This window comes from Rhopilema esculentum, chromosome 4 (assembly GCF_057945365.1).
Source record: "Rhopilema esculentum isolate cy_ngs chromosome 4, ASM5794536v1, whole genome shotgun sequence".
NCBI lineage: Eukaryota > Metazoa > Cnidaria > Scyphozoa > Rhizostomeae > Rhizostomatidae > Rhopilema > Rhopilema esculentum.
Window position 1 is genome coordinate 4,758,258 of NC_142818.1, and position 19,917 is coordinate 4,778,174.

General features: G+C 36.6%; 1 protein-coding gene and 1 non-coding gene across 2 annotated transcripts in view; both read left to right on the forward strand.

The window, feature by feature from the left end:
* LOC135690523 (cleavage and polyadenylation specificity factor subunit 1) overlaps positions 1–19,917 on the forward strand; it is a 54,779-nt gene that overhangs the window by 21,998 nt on the left and 12,864 nt on the right. Inside the window, exons 21-34 of the mRNA XM_089116028.1 lie at positions 180–352; positions 8,756–8,898; positions 9,369–9,467; positions 10,303–10,479; positions 10,856–11,021; positions 11,661–11,724; positions 12,098–12,168; positions 13,706–13,858; positions 14,574–14,690; positions 15,173–15,263; positions 16,137–16,221; positions 17,089–17,230; positions 17,462–17,530; positions 18,203–18,286. Coding sequence (XP_088972154.1) covers positions 180–352; positions 8,756–8,898; positions 9,369–9,467; positions 10,303–10,479; positions 10,856–11,021; positions 11,661–11,724; positions 12,098–12,168; positions 13,706–13,858; positions 14,574–14,690; positions 15,173–15,263; positions 16,137–16,221; positions 17,089–17,230; positions 17,462–17,530; positions 18,203–18,286 — 1,634 coding nt within the window. The remainder of the gene's footprint in view (positions 1–179; positions 353–8,755; positions 8,899–9,368; positions 9,468–10,302; positions 10,480–10,855; positions 11,022–11,660; positions 11,725–12,097; positions 12,169–13,705; positions 13,859–14,573; positions 14,691–15,172; positions 15,264–16,136; positions 16,222–17,088; positions 17,231–17,461; positions 17,531–18,202; positions 18,287–19,917) is intronic.
* Positions 19,447–19,519, forward strand: Trnaf-gaa (transfer RNA phenylalanine (anticodon GAA)). Its single transcript has one exon. It is a non-coding gene; the product is annotated as a tRNA-Phe (tRNA).

A 19,917-nucleotide genomic window follows, 5' to 3' on the forward strand; every position in this document is an offset into this window, starting at 1 on the left:
TGCCGCATGAAAGTCGTGCCATGAAATACCTGATTTTTACTTTGTATCTAATTTCAAAATTTCTTCGAATCGATGCAGCCCTCTCTGCATGTGTATATGCATGAGACCTTCCTAAGCAAGTTGAATTACCCCAGTAAGTCGCACCCTCTAATATTGTGAAAACTGTTATTAATTTTTAGTGAAACAGCTGCAGGAGATCGCAATGGATTCTGGTTCTTCTGCAATTGTTTTCTGCTCAGTGGCCGACCCACATATTATATTGATGACAACCGATGGATCTATTTTCTACGGAAAGCTAGTCGAAGATGCTGCTGGGCCACGCCTTAAAATCCAAAAGTCTTCGATTGACAAGGTATTCTTTTGAATAGTTTTTATGCTATCTTAGTTTACAATAAGTTGTGATGTTCACCTTCACAAGTACCTATTGGTTGCTTAGCATTCTCTTTTCATGTTTAGTCGATTTTGTTTCTGTTCCACACAGAAAAGAGTTTGTTTAGCATATCAGGGCACTTGGTCGACCGCTTCCTCAAGCACCATGCTATTACGTCATTTTAGTGTGATACCTTCCAAAATTTGAAAGCAGAATATCCAGCATCTGTTTCATTCAGTTACGCCGTTTAGAATAATTGGACCTTGCTTTTTAAAACCTTGCGTCTTTTCGAGATCTTATGAATAGCATGTCCGTATTGGACCACCGCCACAGTTATTCTTTTGTGTACTCATGTATCCAAAATATTCAAACCATATAGTCCTTTTGTAGCTATTACAGAAATACTATAAGGAAATAAGCAAAATGTATCTCACCCTGCTACTACTTTTTCTACAAACTCTATTTTTCACTGTCATTCTAATGAATTAATTTTTAGGTAGTCATAAGTAATCCTCAGAGGTAAATATGGTCGTAGTTCTTGAAATACCGCAAGTTGTACTCTCTGCAAGCATAGCGGTCAAGCATATGCTCTCTCTGCATTTGTCGTTCACCTGAAATAGGAAACATTATTCAAATTTGTTTGTTTTGAGAACGACAGCCATGTCGCTCGCATGTTTAAAAAACGTCCAGCGATCAATCTGTGAAGGAAAAGCAAATATTCGTGTACAATTCAATTATCCTGTTTTTTATGATTCTCCCCGATAAGACGAAAAACTGCTCAACTAGGCGTGATTTTCAAGGAAGCATTGCAGGCTCAGGCAAAACGTTTTTTTTTTTGAAGCTGGCTTTTTTCTTTTCGAATCTATCAGAATCTATTATATTATATTACCATTTCCCAGTAAATGTAACCTCAGAAATTTTTCAAGTAAATTGCCCGGCTGCTATTTATGTAGACATCCACTGATTCTGGGTAGCTAAGCTGCTTAAAATAAAGCAAAAAAGAGCCATCGCTTTGTTTGTAAACTGTGCGGTGTATTTTCAAATGGAAAACATAAGGAGTTATAGCACCTTCAACTTGAATTATTCCAGCGATCCAGAATAGACAAAGTGCTATCAACAAGGTTTTCATCTAAAGAATTTTGCAAAATAGCTGCTTTGTAGACAATCCTTTTATAAGATATGTTAGTTGTGTGTGGTACTTTATCCAAATAGCGACAATGAACAAGCAAACAATTGAAGTGGCAAGGTACTTGAATTATTTGGTCATCATTTTGTCGTGTTATGACAGCACACTTGATCAGAACATCGTGGTTCGATTTGTTGAAAAACGTATGAACAACGTATGATCATGCCCAGCCTCAGATAAAAAATTAGAAGGAAAAAAGCATGTGTCCTCTTCTTCTTGTCAACAAAACTGATAAGATTTATTCAACTAATCATGTTGATATATTAGGAACATTTGTTGATATATAAACAATAGTAGGATCATTTAAGCCTCAAATTATCCAAAAAATAATGATAGAAAAACTCAGTAACAATAACCTGGTTCGTTTAAAAAACAGTGCTAACCATGGCAAATGTGATCGAAAATTAGTCGCTTGCGTTTTGAGTTTCATTTGTCTGCAAGACGTTATCGTTAAACTGAGTTTGAAATTGATACACAATTTGAAGGAAAGTAATAATAATAAAGATGGCACATGCAAGCTCTATATTTTTGCAGTTTAAAGGACGAATTACGTCAAAACTCCGAGTTGATTCTTTAGCAGGTCATTACTTGATAGATACGTCTGTACTAATTTTCTTATAAAAGTACAAGAAATTTAAACATTGAATACGAACCTTGAATTTCCCTTCCTCTCTCCACGTTCCAAAGTACATGTAAAAAATACTCCCAGAATAGAAAAGCTCGTGCTTATATACCCTTTATGTAAATCTGAAACAGGAACTGCCTCTTTTCTTCAAAAGGGATAGCCCTGAGTAGGATTTGTTTCTTTATTCGGACAGCTTTCTTTTTTTCAAGCTAAAATGCGGTACGCATTCTCCGGGAAACAGGCTCCATAAGCAATACTTAAACTTCCTATGGCTTTTAATATGTATGCAAGCCCTCACAGGTGTTTTTTTATCAAACTCTTCCTCTTGTATGAATTCCGGTTCCGCTATGTTAAAGATCTGATTTCTACTGCTTGTCTTTTTCTACCATCAATTGCTTGTGATCCAGATTGTATATTCTTTTTTTGGTAACAAGAACGTTTACAGAATCCAATGGTTAACCGATAATTCCTCTTCTTTTTCTTTTACTGTTCGCGACATGAATGATCCCTGAATGGCAATCAGGTTTTTTATTACTCCTGAATCTACAATTACAGTCAAAAGCTATTATTTTTAGGCGGAAAAGTACTATTTGGAAAAGAGATAGCCTGGTCTGAGGACCTAGACCTTCTGTTTTGCTCAAGGGCCTACAAAACTTTCGGCGGCCCTGCCTCTATCCACCCTCATTAAACAGTGCTGTGACCTTTGTTTCTGTTCGAGATCTGTGAGCTTTGTTTCCCAAAAGAAAACGTGTATAATTGGGATTTTGTCTTGTTCGGAGAAACTGTGGTACGCAACCCATGAATTTCCGACGGCTCAGATAACGGAATTTTTATAGAGAGGGAAATCTACATAAATATTTTTTTTTACTTCGTTGCATGATCCCAAATAGCAGTTATTTTAATGCCGTGTCAAGACCTAGTTTAGAATGGGGTACTATAAAATTTAATTTTCAAATGATATTATAAAGCCTTTATCTTTAAAAACATTGTAATTAAGATACCTTTGATCACAGGGTGGTATATCATTAGCATTTTGCCAAAGGCTCCTTGACCTTTCTCTAACATCAGCAGCTAAAAAAACTTTTTTCTCCGTTTTTGATACTTTTGAAATGTGAAAAAGTAAAACGAATAACAAATGTATCTCATTAATTCACCCCATAAATCGCTATTTGAAAACCCCACATATCGATAAAGAACAATCCTTTCTTTTCAATTTTAGCTGTTGTTGCGCTTGCATGCATGCAATTGTTATTTCTGGAATATCGTCACGGCACCTACGTCATCAAATTCTCGCCCCGGTCTTTTTCAAAGTGCATGATTCTTTAAAAAACGATGGGAAATACGTGCTCTTTGAAGTGAAGTTGAAATAAAAAGTGAAATTTAAAACGTTTTGTTAATGGAAATTATCAATGAAAATACGCATTGATTACCCCATATATTTCCTTTTTAATGGCAAAACGCATCGAATACAAGGGCATGTAACCCTATTTTATGTTACCTTTTGATTTCATATTACACATTGGTTCAGAATGTCACAAAATAGAGACGTGGAGTCATGAAATAAGCATACAACTCTGCATTGACTAAGCTATTTTTCGCTATACCCCATGTTAGTTATATGCAGTTCGTTTTATGTCGTCATCAGAAGCTGATACGATCATAGTTTTTGTGAAAGATGCTTCCAAATGCTGTTTTAACTTTGAATACTCCGCTTCCTCTCACTTTGCATTCCATCCACCAACCAAGTATAATTCTTGAAAAATCTTGGATAGTCCTGTATTCTTTGCATTTGCTATTCACCTGAGAAAGAAAATACCATTCAGATTTTTTCGTTTAGAAAACCCCACGGAAAAACCGTTGGCGGTTTTTCGTTTTGAACCATCTTCTATTGTTTTGTTATACCAGAACACATGCATTCAAATTTTTACCAAGTATCATAGGCCGATTTTAAGATTTCATTTTCTTATTTTTTCGTTCAGTTTAATCCCTAAAGGTTTCTTACAGGTTTCATAAACACCAAATGCTTTTGAGCCACTTTTTAGAAACACACAATCCTTGCCAAAAATAACTGGAACGCCTTCCCATTGCAGCATGCAAATAAACAAAGCAAGTCTAAAACTACCTGACCAAAATATCACTGCCGCTTTAAAAATTTCGACCCCCTCCCCCCGTACAATGTTGATTTATTTTCTCAATACCTTCATACAGCTTTCAGTGAACATTTTTTTTATCTTCAGGATCAAAACAGACCAATTGAACAACATTGTAATGGGAAGTAGGGGAGGGGGGGGGGGGGGGTCTTTCCTCTAAAGAAGTAACGAAGACAAAATTTAGACAAATGTCGATTTTAGTAAAATTGTATATCCATTTTGGCTTCAGATTCCCTAATGTCTGTTGTCATCAATGCTGCAGGCTGTTACGTAATTTTTAATTGTATTGAAATTTGGTGTCAATGTGGCTTACTTAGTTCCCCTACTTTAAATTCAAACGAAAGTACATTTAACCTCAAGTGGGTACTACTTGGTAGACTAGGGTACTTGCCAGCGCTCCGTTAAAATAGGCATACACTGATTCTTGGTAGCCAAGCTGCTTGTAGTAGACCAAAACAGAGCCGTCGTTTTGTTTAAAGACTGTGGGGTGTATTTTCAGATAGTAAACACTTGGTGCTGGGCCTCCTTCAACTTGAATAATTCCAGCCACCAACAGTAGTCCAATTGTTGCCAATATGGTTTTCATCTAGGAGAAGATGCTGTCTTAAAACTGACGAATATTCCTAATACCGTAATGCTTCGATTAATGGTTTATTAAATTCAAACAACAAAAGTTAGAACACCAGAAAGATGTTTAACAAATACTTTTGTAATCTTTGGCACTTAGGGTATACCTAATCCATTTTATCATGACTCAATGCCTTTAAGTCCTCGTTACATGGGAATTAATCGTTTAATTCGAGTTAATACCCGCGGGGAAAGTGCGCAGATTCCCCTTTTCTAGAATCGGGTGGTCCCACACGTATATCCTTAGTAGGCTGTGGATATCATGTTACCTTAGCTATTTGCTAATCACCTTGTGGAATTTTCTAGGTGGTCTTTTCCTGGCATATGCAGCTAGGGTCATGTCATATTTTGCAGCAAGACTCACGCGTTGTTCGTACGCGTTTCCCCCTCCCATCCCTGTCCCCTTGTACTCGTTTCTCGTTCTGCCTATATCCCGTTACATACTTCCTTCTGCCTTCTCCTGTCTCACTTCTTCTCACACAGTCATTCGATTGTATGACAGGTGTATCAGTCTGATTATCGGGGTAAAAAACTGAGGCTTTTTCCCTGGAATCAAACACCGACCATAAAATTGCGTCATTGCTCAGGCAAGACAAGGGCTGATGCACCAAAAGCCCAAAATGTTTTTCCTGATATTAGGGTGTTGTTTATCGTAACTAAGGGGTCCCCGCGATGGAATTAATCGTGGTTGAAGAGTTCCAAAATTCCATGCATCTGATTTTTGATGCTGTGAACTGAAAGGGGTTGTTTCGTGTCCTTATGATGAACGATAAGAACCTTGGCTGTAGAGAATTCGCGACACTTGACAGAAAATCGCGAAGTTTCAGAGTCCGCACTGTCTTTACTTTTTTCTTTGAGAAGTGAAGTTTATTGATCATTTCAGAATTCTATTAAGTTTTACATGATCATTGGGTCATTGCGAGTTTCATTTTTCAGGTTATTATAATGGTTTTAACATAATATGTAAAAGATGAGAAAATGATTTATATATGATTTGAAAATGATTTGCTGTTCGTTGGTTATCCCACAACGAAATGACTCGACTGATTCACCTAAGAGATTCGAATGCTGAATTGCAAGCCTTGTTAGAATAAATCAACGAATAAAACGTATTATAACATTAAATGCATACAACGCTTACCTTGAATTGCACTTTTTGCCTTCACGGTGCTAGCGACTTGCATGAAATAAAGCTCCCCAAGTCCCCAGACGTTTTTATACATGACGAAGCTATATAACAGGGATTTCCCCTTTTTCCAAGGGGAAGAACCAAAACCTGTGTATTCAAGTTTTTTTTCAAACCTTGCCCTATGCTCAATAGGTGATTTTTTTAAATAATCCTGTTTTTTATACAGAAATCATCCTCTTCCCGTTTTTAAGAATTCCGGGTCCACTTTGTCAAAAATCTCGCTGTTGCACAACTACCTAATTTTCTTTTTGAGGCACAGTGTCACCGAAACGTATCTTACAGTCTTCGTTATCAGAATACAAGTTTTCTATTTATAAGGCAAATGTTTTCAATATTGTAAAATAGGCCATATTTGCACCCATTCATCGATTATGCCAGCACCACGATATCCACAACCAAAGGACATTCCCTTCACCATTGTACACACGTTCACACATCTATGTCATGCTGATTTCTTCCCAAGTCTAGATCTTTCCTTCTCCATTGCATCATCATTACATCATCACAACACATCATTACTCAGCACATTTATTTTGTATATAAGTATGTTAATTTGTATGTAAGTTCAGTTAAGAATTCAGTTCAGTTCACATCAGAGTTACACAGGCAACACACTGTCTCTCTCACTGGCTCCGTGTTTTCTGCACGTTAAATAAGAATCGAAGCAAACATCAACGATGGAAAGTCACAGGATATGTCCTAAAAGTATTGTTTCTCTATTCTAAAGGATTTTTGTGACCGGAAAATGAAAGAGCAGCCTCCATCTACCATGGATTTTATGCTGGATTGCCCCACCTGAGTGATTTGCAATACAACTATAGAACAATAGGATTCAAATATAAAAATATAAAATGGATGGTCTATTTGTTTTTCTTATCATGCAGTGCCCCAATCGCAAGCATCCAGCAACAGCATTAGAAAAAAGACACCGCCGAAGGCCTTCCGTAGGAAGAAAGTGGGTTTTTTCAAAATTTGTAGGGAATTGTGGGTAGAAAATTGAGTTGCTGCGTAGGTTGTGCGTAGGTATAAATTTGTAAGGTGGTAGGGGGAAATGTTATATTGTGCGTGGCAGCACTGTTTGTCGAGGAGGTCGTTAACCGCCACCTCTTTGTGCGGAAGGGAATTATCTTCGGAGCGTTGCTCTGCCAAGACTCTGTTAAAGGCCTTCGGTTTTTTGGCACGAAAACGGAGCTGCATCACAGCTCAGTTCTCCGCAATGGATGGAAGTTTTGATTCGAAGTGTTGGGAATCAAAACCAGTCGAATGCCACACCTTTCTCCCAAAAACTCGAGACTGTACGAGCAAAAGTTATGATTGTCGTGATTATCGCCTGTACATCGCTGTACGAATCCTTTATCGCAATCGATTTTAGCTGTACCCGTTCTATCACGTGTCCATTTTCATACGTCTTTGTTTACTTCACGAAAACGAAAAATAAATGTCAAACCCTCGAAAAACTTCATGATTTTCAAAAGGGCCTTGGACTTAAATCAAAGGCAAACTGAACACCAAAAATTCTTGATAAAAAGAATAGTTTAGCATCAACTAGGGCAGCTGTTTTTATAAAATTGTGAAAACCCAAGATGGTGTCTTCTTCGAATATTCTGACCTAAATTTTCAAAACAATCATTATCAAGGAACTAATTGTTTGCGGGCAGTACTAGCAAGAGCTATTTCTAGTAAATAATAATTTTTGTTTGGAGCTTTGCTCAAAAACTTGTAGTAGGGTTGTAAAGTTTCGTAACGCGTGCGCAACAAAAAAAAACGGATTCGATCCGCGGATCATTTTTCGGAGTGGGTTTTTGGCTTTAAACAGGTCCTATTGTTTATAATGTTTGAAACTTTTGGACCCTTATTCTATAGGAACATTATTATGTGGCAAGAATTGCAATGGTTCCTGTCAAATTTTTGCACTTCCACATAATTTTTGCACCTTTTCTAATTGTGGTTTCCCTGGCCTAGAGCCCATCTGGCTTTCTGAAAAATCTACCTACAAATCTCGAAAAAATACCTACATTTTTCAAGATTTATACCGTAGGTTTTCCCTACAACCTACAAAACCCTCAAAATCCCTACAGTAGGTAGAAATCCCTACGTGTGGCAGCACTGTCGACAAAGCCGATTGATTGACAATGAAATTGATTGACAGTTGTCATGGCAGCAGAAAAGTGACAAAATCTGCTGACAAAGTGCTGACAACATGAACTGAAGCTTCCATATGCTACTTATACGCGGGGCAGACTATAAGCCCTTCACTCGCGCGCGAGCTGCGGGCAATTATTATTTAGATCAAAACAGTTACCACAGGGTTGTCATTATTACTTAGTAAATATATTTTGCTGTTATCTTGGTAAATATATCCTGAGCAGTTATACACTAGTTAGAAATACATTACATTATCGCCTTAAGCAAAGCTTTCTCATATTTTTATGCCTTTTTTGATTGATGGTTAGAAGTTTATTAGGGACTGATTTTGTAAAAGAATATTTTTTAAATAATGATCTTGTTCACTTTACAACAGACTACAAGCAGTTTCATCAAGTTTGGAAATTTATTTTTGCAAAGATCTAAGCCAGTTCATCTTTTGTTATCATTTTTTCTATTCTAGACGGCAAAGATAGCAGCATGTTGTTTATACAAAGATACCAGCGGACTTTTCTCTACCGAAACCTCTGAAATGACGTCACAGTTGGAAGCAAGCAAGATTGTAAGACGAACCTCAAATGTGCCAAGGAAATCAGAGTCACAAAGGTGTGAAGTCTGTGTTGTTTCTACAAATTTGCCTACAATCCCTGCCAAAAGGGTATATTAATGTCAGTTATCAAAGGCAAACTCAGCTGTCCCTCTCTCTCCCTACGAACAATGTTAGTGTAATATAGAAAACAGAAGAGGTTATGAAGAACGTTTTTTCTTTTGGCATGTATGATATTTCTCTAGACTATCAGCATTGCTCTGGAAAGGGGGGGGGGGCTGGTTGGAAGTAGTAGTATTCGGGAAAATAAATTGCTGTGTGTTCCAAGTAATTTTGGCAGGCATTGTCTCTTTAGAAAGGTGGTTAATTTTAAGCACTGGAAAGTAAAGGCACAAAAAACCACCTTTTTCTGTGAAACTAGATGTACAAAAGCCGGTAGCATCCAGGAAAAGGCGAGCTTTCACTTGATTTTTTATGTAGGTCCTTGCAATTTTCAGTCAATAACTTTACATTTCGTTTGTAATGATAGCACGGATGAAATGGATGAAGACGAATTCTTGTATGGTGATTCTAATCTGTATACAGAAGAAGCAGTCAAAATGGAGTCCCAAGAAGACGATTCGACGTTGTAAGTTTATGCTAATCTAGAGCAGAGGAATCTTACTTTACTGATCTTTTGTCTGCAGTAGTTACCTCTTTACCGTTGCTGAAAGGGCCTATTTGATCTTATTCGGACCGATTTGGCGACATTTCTCCCAGGTGTAAGGGTTGAACAGAACAGTATATCAAGTGCCACCGATCCAGGAAGATATTAAACTGCAGTAAGAACTATCGGTTGACAGCAAAACATTAAAACATCCGTAATACTGTGCATATACCTTCTAATCCGACTATTGTACAGAACTCATTCAGGTCGATTCAGAAAAAAACGTTGTTGTTTTTTCAGATGGTTTTAAACATGAAAGGGCGAAAAATTTGCTTTCTCTTAAAGGAACTGTCCTTGAATTGTATACAACCGATCTCAATCTGTCAATGGAGTGCAGAATCTAACGTTTTCCGACCACAATATCATTTTAAAGGCAATCTGTCACGACGTTGATTGATTATAAGAACAAAGGGATTTTTTATTGTTTCCAGTCCCCCTTTAATCTATCGCATTGTAGAAAATATGGCAGAGCGCTGAAATCATCTTTAGGCTATTGTTCCAGCTATTGTTCTCGTTAACCAATCCACAACGAGGCAGATTGCCTTTAACCAACAGTGAATAAGTTTCTAATGAAGAGAAGCCTGATTTTGTCTCTTGATCACCAAATGACATAATTCTCCAGCTTCTTTTTTATTGCTTTTTGTGCATTTTAACAATATATGATTGCTGTATCTTGCTTTGTGAACTTAATTTGTGTTTCACAGTAGGTGTACAAACTTTAATATTCTTATGTGTCCTATTGTTCTCTGCTTTGTAGCCCTCACACATCAGTTGAGGAGTCAAGGGTCACGAACTGGGTTGTAATTTGCCGAGAAAAGGGGAGTCTGGAAATCTACTCCGTTCCAGATTTTAGGCTGGTCTTTGTGTGTCCAAATTTCAGCAATGCACCGAAACTGTTAATAGACAGTGGCAATCTCAATCCGCAGAACGGAAGGTATGTGCCACACTAAGATCTAACATAAATTTTTACATCCTCAACCTAAGCAATATTTTGCTTCAAGTTTAAATAGATTTTGATCCGAAATTGACAGTAAAACTCCATGTTCATAAATATTGGGTTATTTCTTGCAAATAATACTTGCATCTTTTAGCATTTACATCGTTCTAAAGCCCGCTAGATTTTATTCGTAAACAATGTTTAAATTCCCGATTGCAAAGTGAACTCCAAGCCAAAGCAGTCAATTGAAATCTAAGTTGGCGGGGAATGGGTTGTCTGTTACTGCCTATCAGGTCAAATTTGTTGCTGTTTATCATCCAGGTAGGATTAAGCTGTTTCACTTTATTTGATTGGTTAAGTTTGTTTGTTATAGCCAATCAAAAGACTCTGTCATAAGTGAGGTATTGATCGTTGGTATTGGCAACAATGGATCGAGGCCACATCTTTTTGCAATGCTTGATCAAGATCTTGTCATATACGAGGCATTCCCATTCTCAACAACGACAACCGAGAAACATTTACTTCTTCGTTTCAGAAAGGTTATTATCCCATTGTCATTACTTGTTGATAGCAAAATGAAAACTAAAATAAATTATTTTGTGTATATTTGTACTCACTTTTAACTTTTTTATACTCACTTTTTGCCGTTAACTTTCTCTATACTCCATGTATTTATCCAAGTGCTTTTTCTTATTCAATTCAAGCTTCCTTTTTTCGTCTTCAAGCAAAGTATTTCGATATCTTTAAGTTTAATTTTGATACATTCAGAACTTAAGTGAAACTTTATTCAATCCACACAGCTCATTTTATTTCAAGTAGAAGAAAAGAAGGAATATCCAAACGAATTTCCTGCTTGAAACCTTGTATCAATTTATTGTTGGATCGGCTCGGCCAACTGTTTGCTACTTCTAAGAAATATTACCATCTTATGTTTTCTGCAAAACTTGATGCATTTTTCTGCCCAAAACATGTATGACAATTGAGAATACTATTTGTGTAACTTTTAAAACAGAATAGTCTAGTTCATTTGCATAACTATTCGCAAATGAGGTTGCCTCTACCTTGAAACCCGTTTATCTTTTTTATACTGAGTATCCTTCGGTTTTATTTCAGTATGGAACCATCCATTGCTTTTTTCTAAAGTATCTAAATTATTGCGAATTACATTCTTCTGACAGGTCTGCATCAATTTATTGATGAGAGAAAAGACTGAAGCAAGGCTAGCAAGACTGGCTGAAAAAAGTAAGCTTATTTTACATTTAATTTCTCATTTAGTCGTGAAAGCAGTCGATATGTTTAGATATTGTAGCTTCTAGTTTAAGACATCTTGTCAATGTATAATCTTGTTTTGATAAACGTGCAAGTAAATTTCCTTTCCATTTGATAGTCTCCACTAAATTTGCTCATTTTCATTCCAAATTGCAAAATCAATGGCTTTTTCATAGAAGATCATCACCGAAAAGTGTTATTCTCAATGTTTATCTGAAGCAAAATCAATGTTTATCTGAAGCATGATTTAAAGATGAAAAGCCATCATTTTAACTTGCGTTGTTATACCACAAATGAGTCTTGATGAATTTGTCGAATGGATCTTTTGATGAAATTTTTGCTTTAGGTGAATCAAACGAGAGACGTTTAAAGGTTCCTGTCCTGCGGGCGTTCAAGGACATTTCATCTTACACAGGGGTGAGTTTATGTTTGTATGCGATGCATTTACATTATTTTTTTAGAAGTTACAAGTTGCTATAAAGTTAGATGTGAATCTGCCACCAAGAGATTTAATGTAACGGCAGGTTTTGAGCAAAATTCCTTCTGTATTAGAAGAATTTTGATTTAATTTACACTTAGTGAGCAAAAGTATTGCACAGGTTTGACAAATGAGTAATCGGCCGCGTTGTAAACAACATGGCGATCGAAATTTCTGTTTCGGCTTTCGCAATACTTTGGCTCACTAAGTGTATATCCAGATGCGGGTCGAAAGTTACACGAGAGAAAGGATAGCGCATATGATTGGTTACTTGTTTTTGACAAATCGGTGGTCGCTAACCTCTCATCTAGTTGAACCAATGAAGGAACCAATCAAATGATCAGATGATTTTTTCAGTTGTCTTTATTCGTTAACTTAGGATAGGCAACATTGCAATAAATAAACAAAAATTTAACAGAGTTCAAAAATTTAGCAGGGCCGCAGCAGGGCTGAAAAAAAGGCGTACGGGCGAACGATCGTACTCGAAGATGAAACTATCTTACGCCTAAATGAAGCGACAAGTACGACTTCGTACGGTAAAATCATCGAGAAAACACCAACACATTCAAGCGATGGAAACCCAAGAAAATGCCTAATTATCTGGATGAAAAATACTTTTTCCAAAAAATACTTTTGCGTCGGAATCCCATAGAACCTTTCAAACTGTAAACAATATGTAAGCTCCTCGCCACATAGCTTCAGGAAACATAGTCATGTGATCCCTATGACCCTTACGACAAGAAATAGTTTCTGATGATCGAAATTTTCGTACGTGATACTTGTCCGCACGCACTCAGTTTTTGCCCTGTGGATGATATCTTACCGTAAATCCTCGAATTGCCCCCCCCTCGAAAAAGCCTACCCCCCTCGAATAAGCCCTCACCCTAGAACTACAAATTGTCAATAAGCCCCCCCCCCCCCCCTCGAATAAGCCCTCACTGCTACCGTCAATTCTCAAATTGCACCCCTTAATTTGTTAATTTTTGCCATCTGAGGCTGCCTATGGCGTTTTATTAAATAACCACAAAAAATTCATACTTTTGGTAGTAATTAATTAAATGTTCATAAATAAAATTCTATTAGAATAAACGAGGTCTTTTAATAATGTTTTCTTAATGTCTACAATAATTTTATAAACCCCCCTCGCATAATCCCCCCCTCGAATAAGCTCCCATTAAAAAATATCGAAAATAAATAAGCCCCCAGGGGGCTAATTCGAGGATTAGCGGTATCTCTTCAAAAAAAAATTTTAAGCCCAGGTGAATTATTCTTTGCTCTGTTCATCAACTCTTATGAAATCCTGTACTCTGTTGCAAGCTACTCTATTCACTCAGCCAAAACTCGTTTTGGTTAGCAATATTATTTCATAAGTTTATTTAAGTAACTAAATACGATGATTATGCAGAATGTTGGTTTGTTGACTATGGCATAGCCAAAGGTGGTGCAGTTAACTAAAGGAGACTTATTTCTTCCTAGGTATTTGTTTGCGGGCCATGCCCTCATTGGATATTCATCACGTCACGTGGCTGTTTAAATGCGCACCCAATGAGCATCGATGGCGCTGTTACCTGTTTTGCCTCCTTCCACAATGTGAATTGTCCAAAAGGATTTTTGTATTTCAACAAAGGGGTGAGTGCCACAGAACTGAAGATATTACCGAAAGAGCAGACATCGCTATTGCTATGCAATAACATATTTTTTAACCAGCATTCCAGTTTTCAAAATTTAGCCGCTTGTTGATACCATTGAAACCATCAAAATACGAATAAAACTTCACAATCTTTGGTATATAGTTTGTTTGAAATGTCTTCAAAATGTTAGAATGCTAGAGCAGGAAAGAAACATTATGCAGCTCATTGCGATACAAGGTAAATGGCTTTTTGCATTCAACAAATCCAGACAAAAGCATTGGCAAATGTATCTCAAGGTATCTCAAACCCAGCTGCAATAATTTCAATTTCTGATAATATTTTGATATGTGATTTTGCTTGAACTGGGTTTTCGGTCTTTAAAATCATGGAGATGTATCTTAACTACAATGGTATTATTTTTTCTCCATCCTTAAATTTTTTTAAGTCTCCCTTCTAATCTCCCATCCTTAAGTCCTGTACAGAACCCTCCAAAATTAGATAAAAATAGTGTTTGCTGTACCCTTTATTGTTGGTTGTACCCTAAGATGCTCACTGTGAGGCATTTACTCTTTCTTACAGGTTCGTGAAAAGACGTAAGAGAGACTTACTACTTATGCTAGAGATGGTCATTGTACTTATATAATCACTTACTTCATTTTTCTTCCCTACTTTTATTTGTATCGTAGCCTCAACACTTGTTAATTGCTTGATAGGGAGAGCTACGAATATCGGTCTTGCCAACCCATCTTACTTATGACGCACCATGGCCTATCAGAAAAGTGCCATTGAGAGCTACACCATACAGTGTTGCCTATAACAAGGAAAACAAGGTAAAACTGCAGTTATCTGAATAAACTTATTTTCGTCACTTCACCAAATGTTTTGCAGTCTCTTCATAAGGCAAGCCTTGTTATTTATGATTGTATGAATTGTCATTTTTATATATGTCCAGTCAAGGTCTTGTATGTTCGTTGCCATAGAAAACTGTTATTCATGGATCCAGTAAGACTTCTTGCAAATTCTTTCATGATTTGTCAGGGCATGTTATCTCAGGTTGTGATCCGTTGGGCATATTATCTCAGGTTGTGATCCGTTGGGTCTTATTTCTATCAAATTTGTTTTTAGCTGACATTTCATCCAGCTGAAACAAGTTCAAAGAGTTTAACAGTTCTCTTCTTACGTTCCTTTTTCTAAAAGGTTCCTATTGGTTACAAGGATTTTCCGGAAGCTTTTTTCTTCCTATTTATCCTTTTCTTCAAGTCATTCATTGTTAGGTATCATATAATTTAATTATTATTTTTCAAATATTCAGGTTTATGCCGTGGCAACGACAACAGTAGAGCCCAATAAAAAGATACCAAAATTTAATACTGAAGATAAAGAGTGGGAATCGTTAGAAAGAGGTCAATTTTGTTATATCTTTTTGCGTACACACTTTTTATAAGAAGACCTAATTTTTTGCTGTGCCTCAATATACTGGAATTTTGTTTATTTTGAGCCTACGATTATTCTTAACTTATTCTTAAGTGACACAAGGTGTAACGATGGTGTAACTGAGTCGCATCATGTCTCTAAGGCCAGATACGTCTATTTCAAATATACAGCGGTGAACTCGCATTTGTTTTGCTATCCAAAAAACACAAATAAACAGAATAATTGATTCTTTTTGAAGCTTAAACTTGCATTAATCCTAAATTTCAACGATTTTGAGCCTTAATTTACTAATTAGACTATTTTCTTATAATGAATTGTGTATGAAATTAACTTTTATCACAATAGAGTTCCAAAATGATTATATAATAAAAATCTGTTTTAAAATTTTTGGTTTGTTACCACAAAACCTGAAAGAGCATTATGAAGCGCCTGTTGATGTACAAATCTATTTATATGTGTTGCAAATTTGCTAAGATATGGCCACAAAGGCAAAGCTCTTGCTGTCAAACCATTACAATTTTGTCATGGTTCTTGACTTATAAAGCACGTCAAAATATTAGCAATCTGTAAGGAAACTTAAAATCCTTCATTGTCAATGTATCACTCAATGTTTAACATATCTGACTTGTTTTTCCCTAATGGAGGTATTTCATGGTGTTTTTTCGGCCTATGTAGTCAAAATTGAACTGAAAGTCAGTTTTACATCACAGTTGTGAACCTTATAAACGTGGTATATTTATGTCAAAGACTTGCTGCTTCGAGAATATTTGCCTTTCATGTTGCTGAAAACTAATACTGGTACATGCGTGTCTAAAGAGAAAATATTTGAATTCCGTTTTCAGATTCGCGGTACATACATCCAGTTATCGAGCGTTTCAGTATCCAGTTGGTTTCACCTGCAAGATGGGAAATTGTACCACATTTCAAGTATGTTTTTCCGTTATGGCAATCCGATATTTACCTGTACCATTCATATATTGTGTAAAGCATGTTTCCCGAATTTCTTTTTCTCACAAGAGTTAACAAAGCGTTTCTACCAATTCTTTTTCTCTTGTCGATGAGTCTAGATTTTCAATGTCTTTCTAAAAGACAAGAAAGGCATGATCTAGATGCATTACTTTAATTTCATGTGTTTTCTTTGGCCTGCCGCCAGCCATGTGAGCACCAATATTTTCTTGACCTTGTGAAACCTTTGACCAATTAAGATAATCTGTCTCGACCTGCCTTTTACTTTCATTGCAGCTGTGTCGAAAATATTTGTGATGTAAAACTTGAATGAAAATTTACTAGTAGTAGTAGCTAGAGTTTGGCGTGCAAGGCTAGAAAATTTCCAACTCTATTTTCTGTTTATAAAATATAATTGGCTACTCAAGTCAACTAAGAGTGATAACTTGGTCCCAATTTGCTTTGATGATTTTAAAGGGAAAATGTTTTACATAGTCATTTATTGGTTTACTGTTGTAGCAGCCCAATTCTTATCTGTGTATATTAGGCTGTCAAAATCCCATTTGTATTGCATTGCCATAAGCTCTCGTTAATAGTCAAGGCTAATTTCACCTTCTCGTCGACAGTCACTTTAAGGTTTACTTTTTTCAATTTGAGATGTTTGGTAGAGAGCATGATGTAGAGACCTCTACTGGCTTGGTGCGAGACGAAGCCAACTAAAAACATAACCCTAGCACTGCATGGGAGACAAGAAAAGTAGTTAGGAAAAGAACGTTTAAATTTTCTATGCCACACTTTATTGTTGTTTAAGGTGATGGGTGTTTTTTAATAGATCTCCATCTGTTTTAGTTATGAATTCGAAGAATTTGAGCATGTATCTTCAATGAAAACGCTTGAGTTAAAGAGCCAAGAAACTCACAGTGGCTATAAAACATTCTTAGTTGCTGGAACGTTATACAATTTTGGTGAAGATCTGACGGCGAAAGGCAGAGTATGTGATCATTTCAAAAAATTTATTGTTTTCAGTGTACGCTCTTTAAAACAAATCATATTTTGTGAAACCTTACTTCCTGTCCAATTAGATGTTGTTTAAAAACGTTGTCAAGGCTAAGAAAGTCCTAATGAAACTGGCTTTGTTTGGACAGAAAGGGGTTGCATTGTCAGTTATTTTAACCAATTGCATCGGTTTTTTCTCAAATCAAGTATTTTGATTATATTTCAGGTTCATATATTCGATATAATCGACGTTGTTCCAGAGCCAGGACAGCCACTCACAAAGCATAAATGCAAAGTACGTATGGACCGTATGTGGTTTGCCTGTTTGTATCCAACATGGTGCTCTATATTTCTGTAGCATTGCTGAATATATTACAGAATTTGTCATATTAGAATTTTGATGTACCTCTATCCAATGCATTATAGTTGGATTAGGTAGTAGAACAAAGTTTTGATCAAAGTGAAGGTAATAGCCCTCCCGCACACGTACCTTGGTACCGCCAATGAAAGTGAAAGTATCCCGTTGAACACTAGAAAGCCCCTAAAATCTGCAATCCTGGACAAAAGTTAGGAGACATTTGCTGTTATAATCATTTATTGCAAAAGCACCTAACCCCCTGCCCCTAATATCAATGTTGATGTTGATTTTTTAGGATTCTTGCTTAACCAATCAGCTGCCATTACCCACCATCAACATTGACATTGGGGGGAGGGGCATACCACTGGTTTTGAGGGCAATTACGCAGAAAATAAATTAAAAAGTAATTGTCTCATGACCTTTTTTCCAGGATTGTGGGTCGACTTAGATTCGAGTCCCCGCCACTTGCCCCTTTTATCAGCTCTCGAGCTTGCCAGCCATTTAGCAATTTTTTACCTGATGTGTTTACATTAATAAGGTATACCTCATTGGTTTACATACACATATTAGGAATGGACATGTATGTTACTCATTTTCTCTTCATTCCAGTGTTTATATGCGAAAGAACAGAAAGGACCTGTGACGTCAATTTGTGCTGTTCAAGGGTACCTATTAACTGCTTTAGGGCAAAAGGCAAGTCAAATTGATTTTCAAATTTTTCGGTTTAAAGGCAATCTGTCACGACGTTGATTGATTATAGGAACAAAGGGATTTTTTATTGTTTCCAGTCCCCCTTAAATTCATCGCATTGTAAAAAATATGGCGGAGCGTTAGAATCGTGTTTAGGGTATTGTTCCAGCTATTGTTCTCGTTAACCAATCCACAACGAGACAGATTGCCTTTAAGCATAATAGTTTCTTCTGAGAAAAATTTTTTCCTGTTGTTAGTCGCGCACGAATCATGACTGTGGCACGAAGGGTTTGAGGTGGGGTCATTTTTTTATCTGAATTACAGCTACAGCCGCTCCTACATCTGCGTATATTCTGCATTAAGAAATAACTAAAATACACATTTATACTGTTTTTCTAGTTACACACTAGCGAGTTGTATCTAAGGTCAACAGAGCCAGGGAAGTGTAGATTTTATGCTGGGTTTTACAATCATGACAATACAGGTTGCTTCCGGTGAAAATATTATTGTTCTTATACTTGATTTTTTTTGAATTGCAAAAAAGCTGCTTGCTAGAAAAGCAGGCGGTGGAGTAAGCAAACGATTTTCACCAACATCGTCATCTATACCCACTATCGTTGTGTACTGTATTTTTCATAGAAACATAGAAATGAACACAAGAAATGAAACAAAGCAATAGCGATAAAAATACTAGAAAAGCGGTTCAAAATAACAATATACTATAAAGTCTTGTGGTCATCGCGAGCTCGATTGATGTTTCTTACCTTGCACTATCCCTGGCTATTGAAATTGTTTTCAAATCGTCAGCAAAAGTATTTTTCACTACTAAGTACAAAAGAACTATGTACAAAGTATTTTTCAGTGCAAGGAGTCCTTTCAAGGAGCAATGCTCTTGTCTTTTTTGCAGCATCTTCATTTCTTTCATGACTTTGCTATAGCCTGCTCCCTGATCAGCAGTCGAAAAGAATTCTTCTTCCTTTACCTTATTTGAACAAGAGATAGGCACCTAGTCATATCCTCTAAAAGTATCATTTCTATCCAACCTTTTATTTTTAGGGGTCGGTCCCTTTGTTGGCAGTTATACATATTGCTTAGAAATGGTTCAAGATTTTTGATATTTCTGCCTCAGGGACACAATATATTTCCCCTCCCTCATGCTATGTGCCGGGATAGCTCAGTTGGGAGAGCGTCAGACTGAAGATCTGAAGGTCCCTGGTTCGATCCCGGGTCACGGCACGTCTTTTATTTTTTTCCATTTGGATTTTCATACGTATTGATAAACTTTAACGCAACATTGCAAATTGTGTCGCTTAGGAATGATTTAAAATAATTTTAGGATGTTTTCGAGAATACAAAGGAGTACAAAATTTTGTTCATACTATGCAAAAATGCGTATCTTGTGACCTCATCACGCAGATGTAATTCACAATAGCTTTGACACGAAACGATCACTTTCGGTATTTCAAAACGTTAACTCTCAGTAATTTGTAAGCAAACCTCTTCAAAAAAGGTTTTCATGTTTTTTTTAGTTTCAATTGTAGTTTTCTTAAACAGTACACCATATAATGGTCCTTCAAAGAAGTCTTCAGATTCCACCCCGTTTATGGGAAGTGTCTAGTTAGGTGGCCTATCAG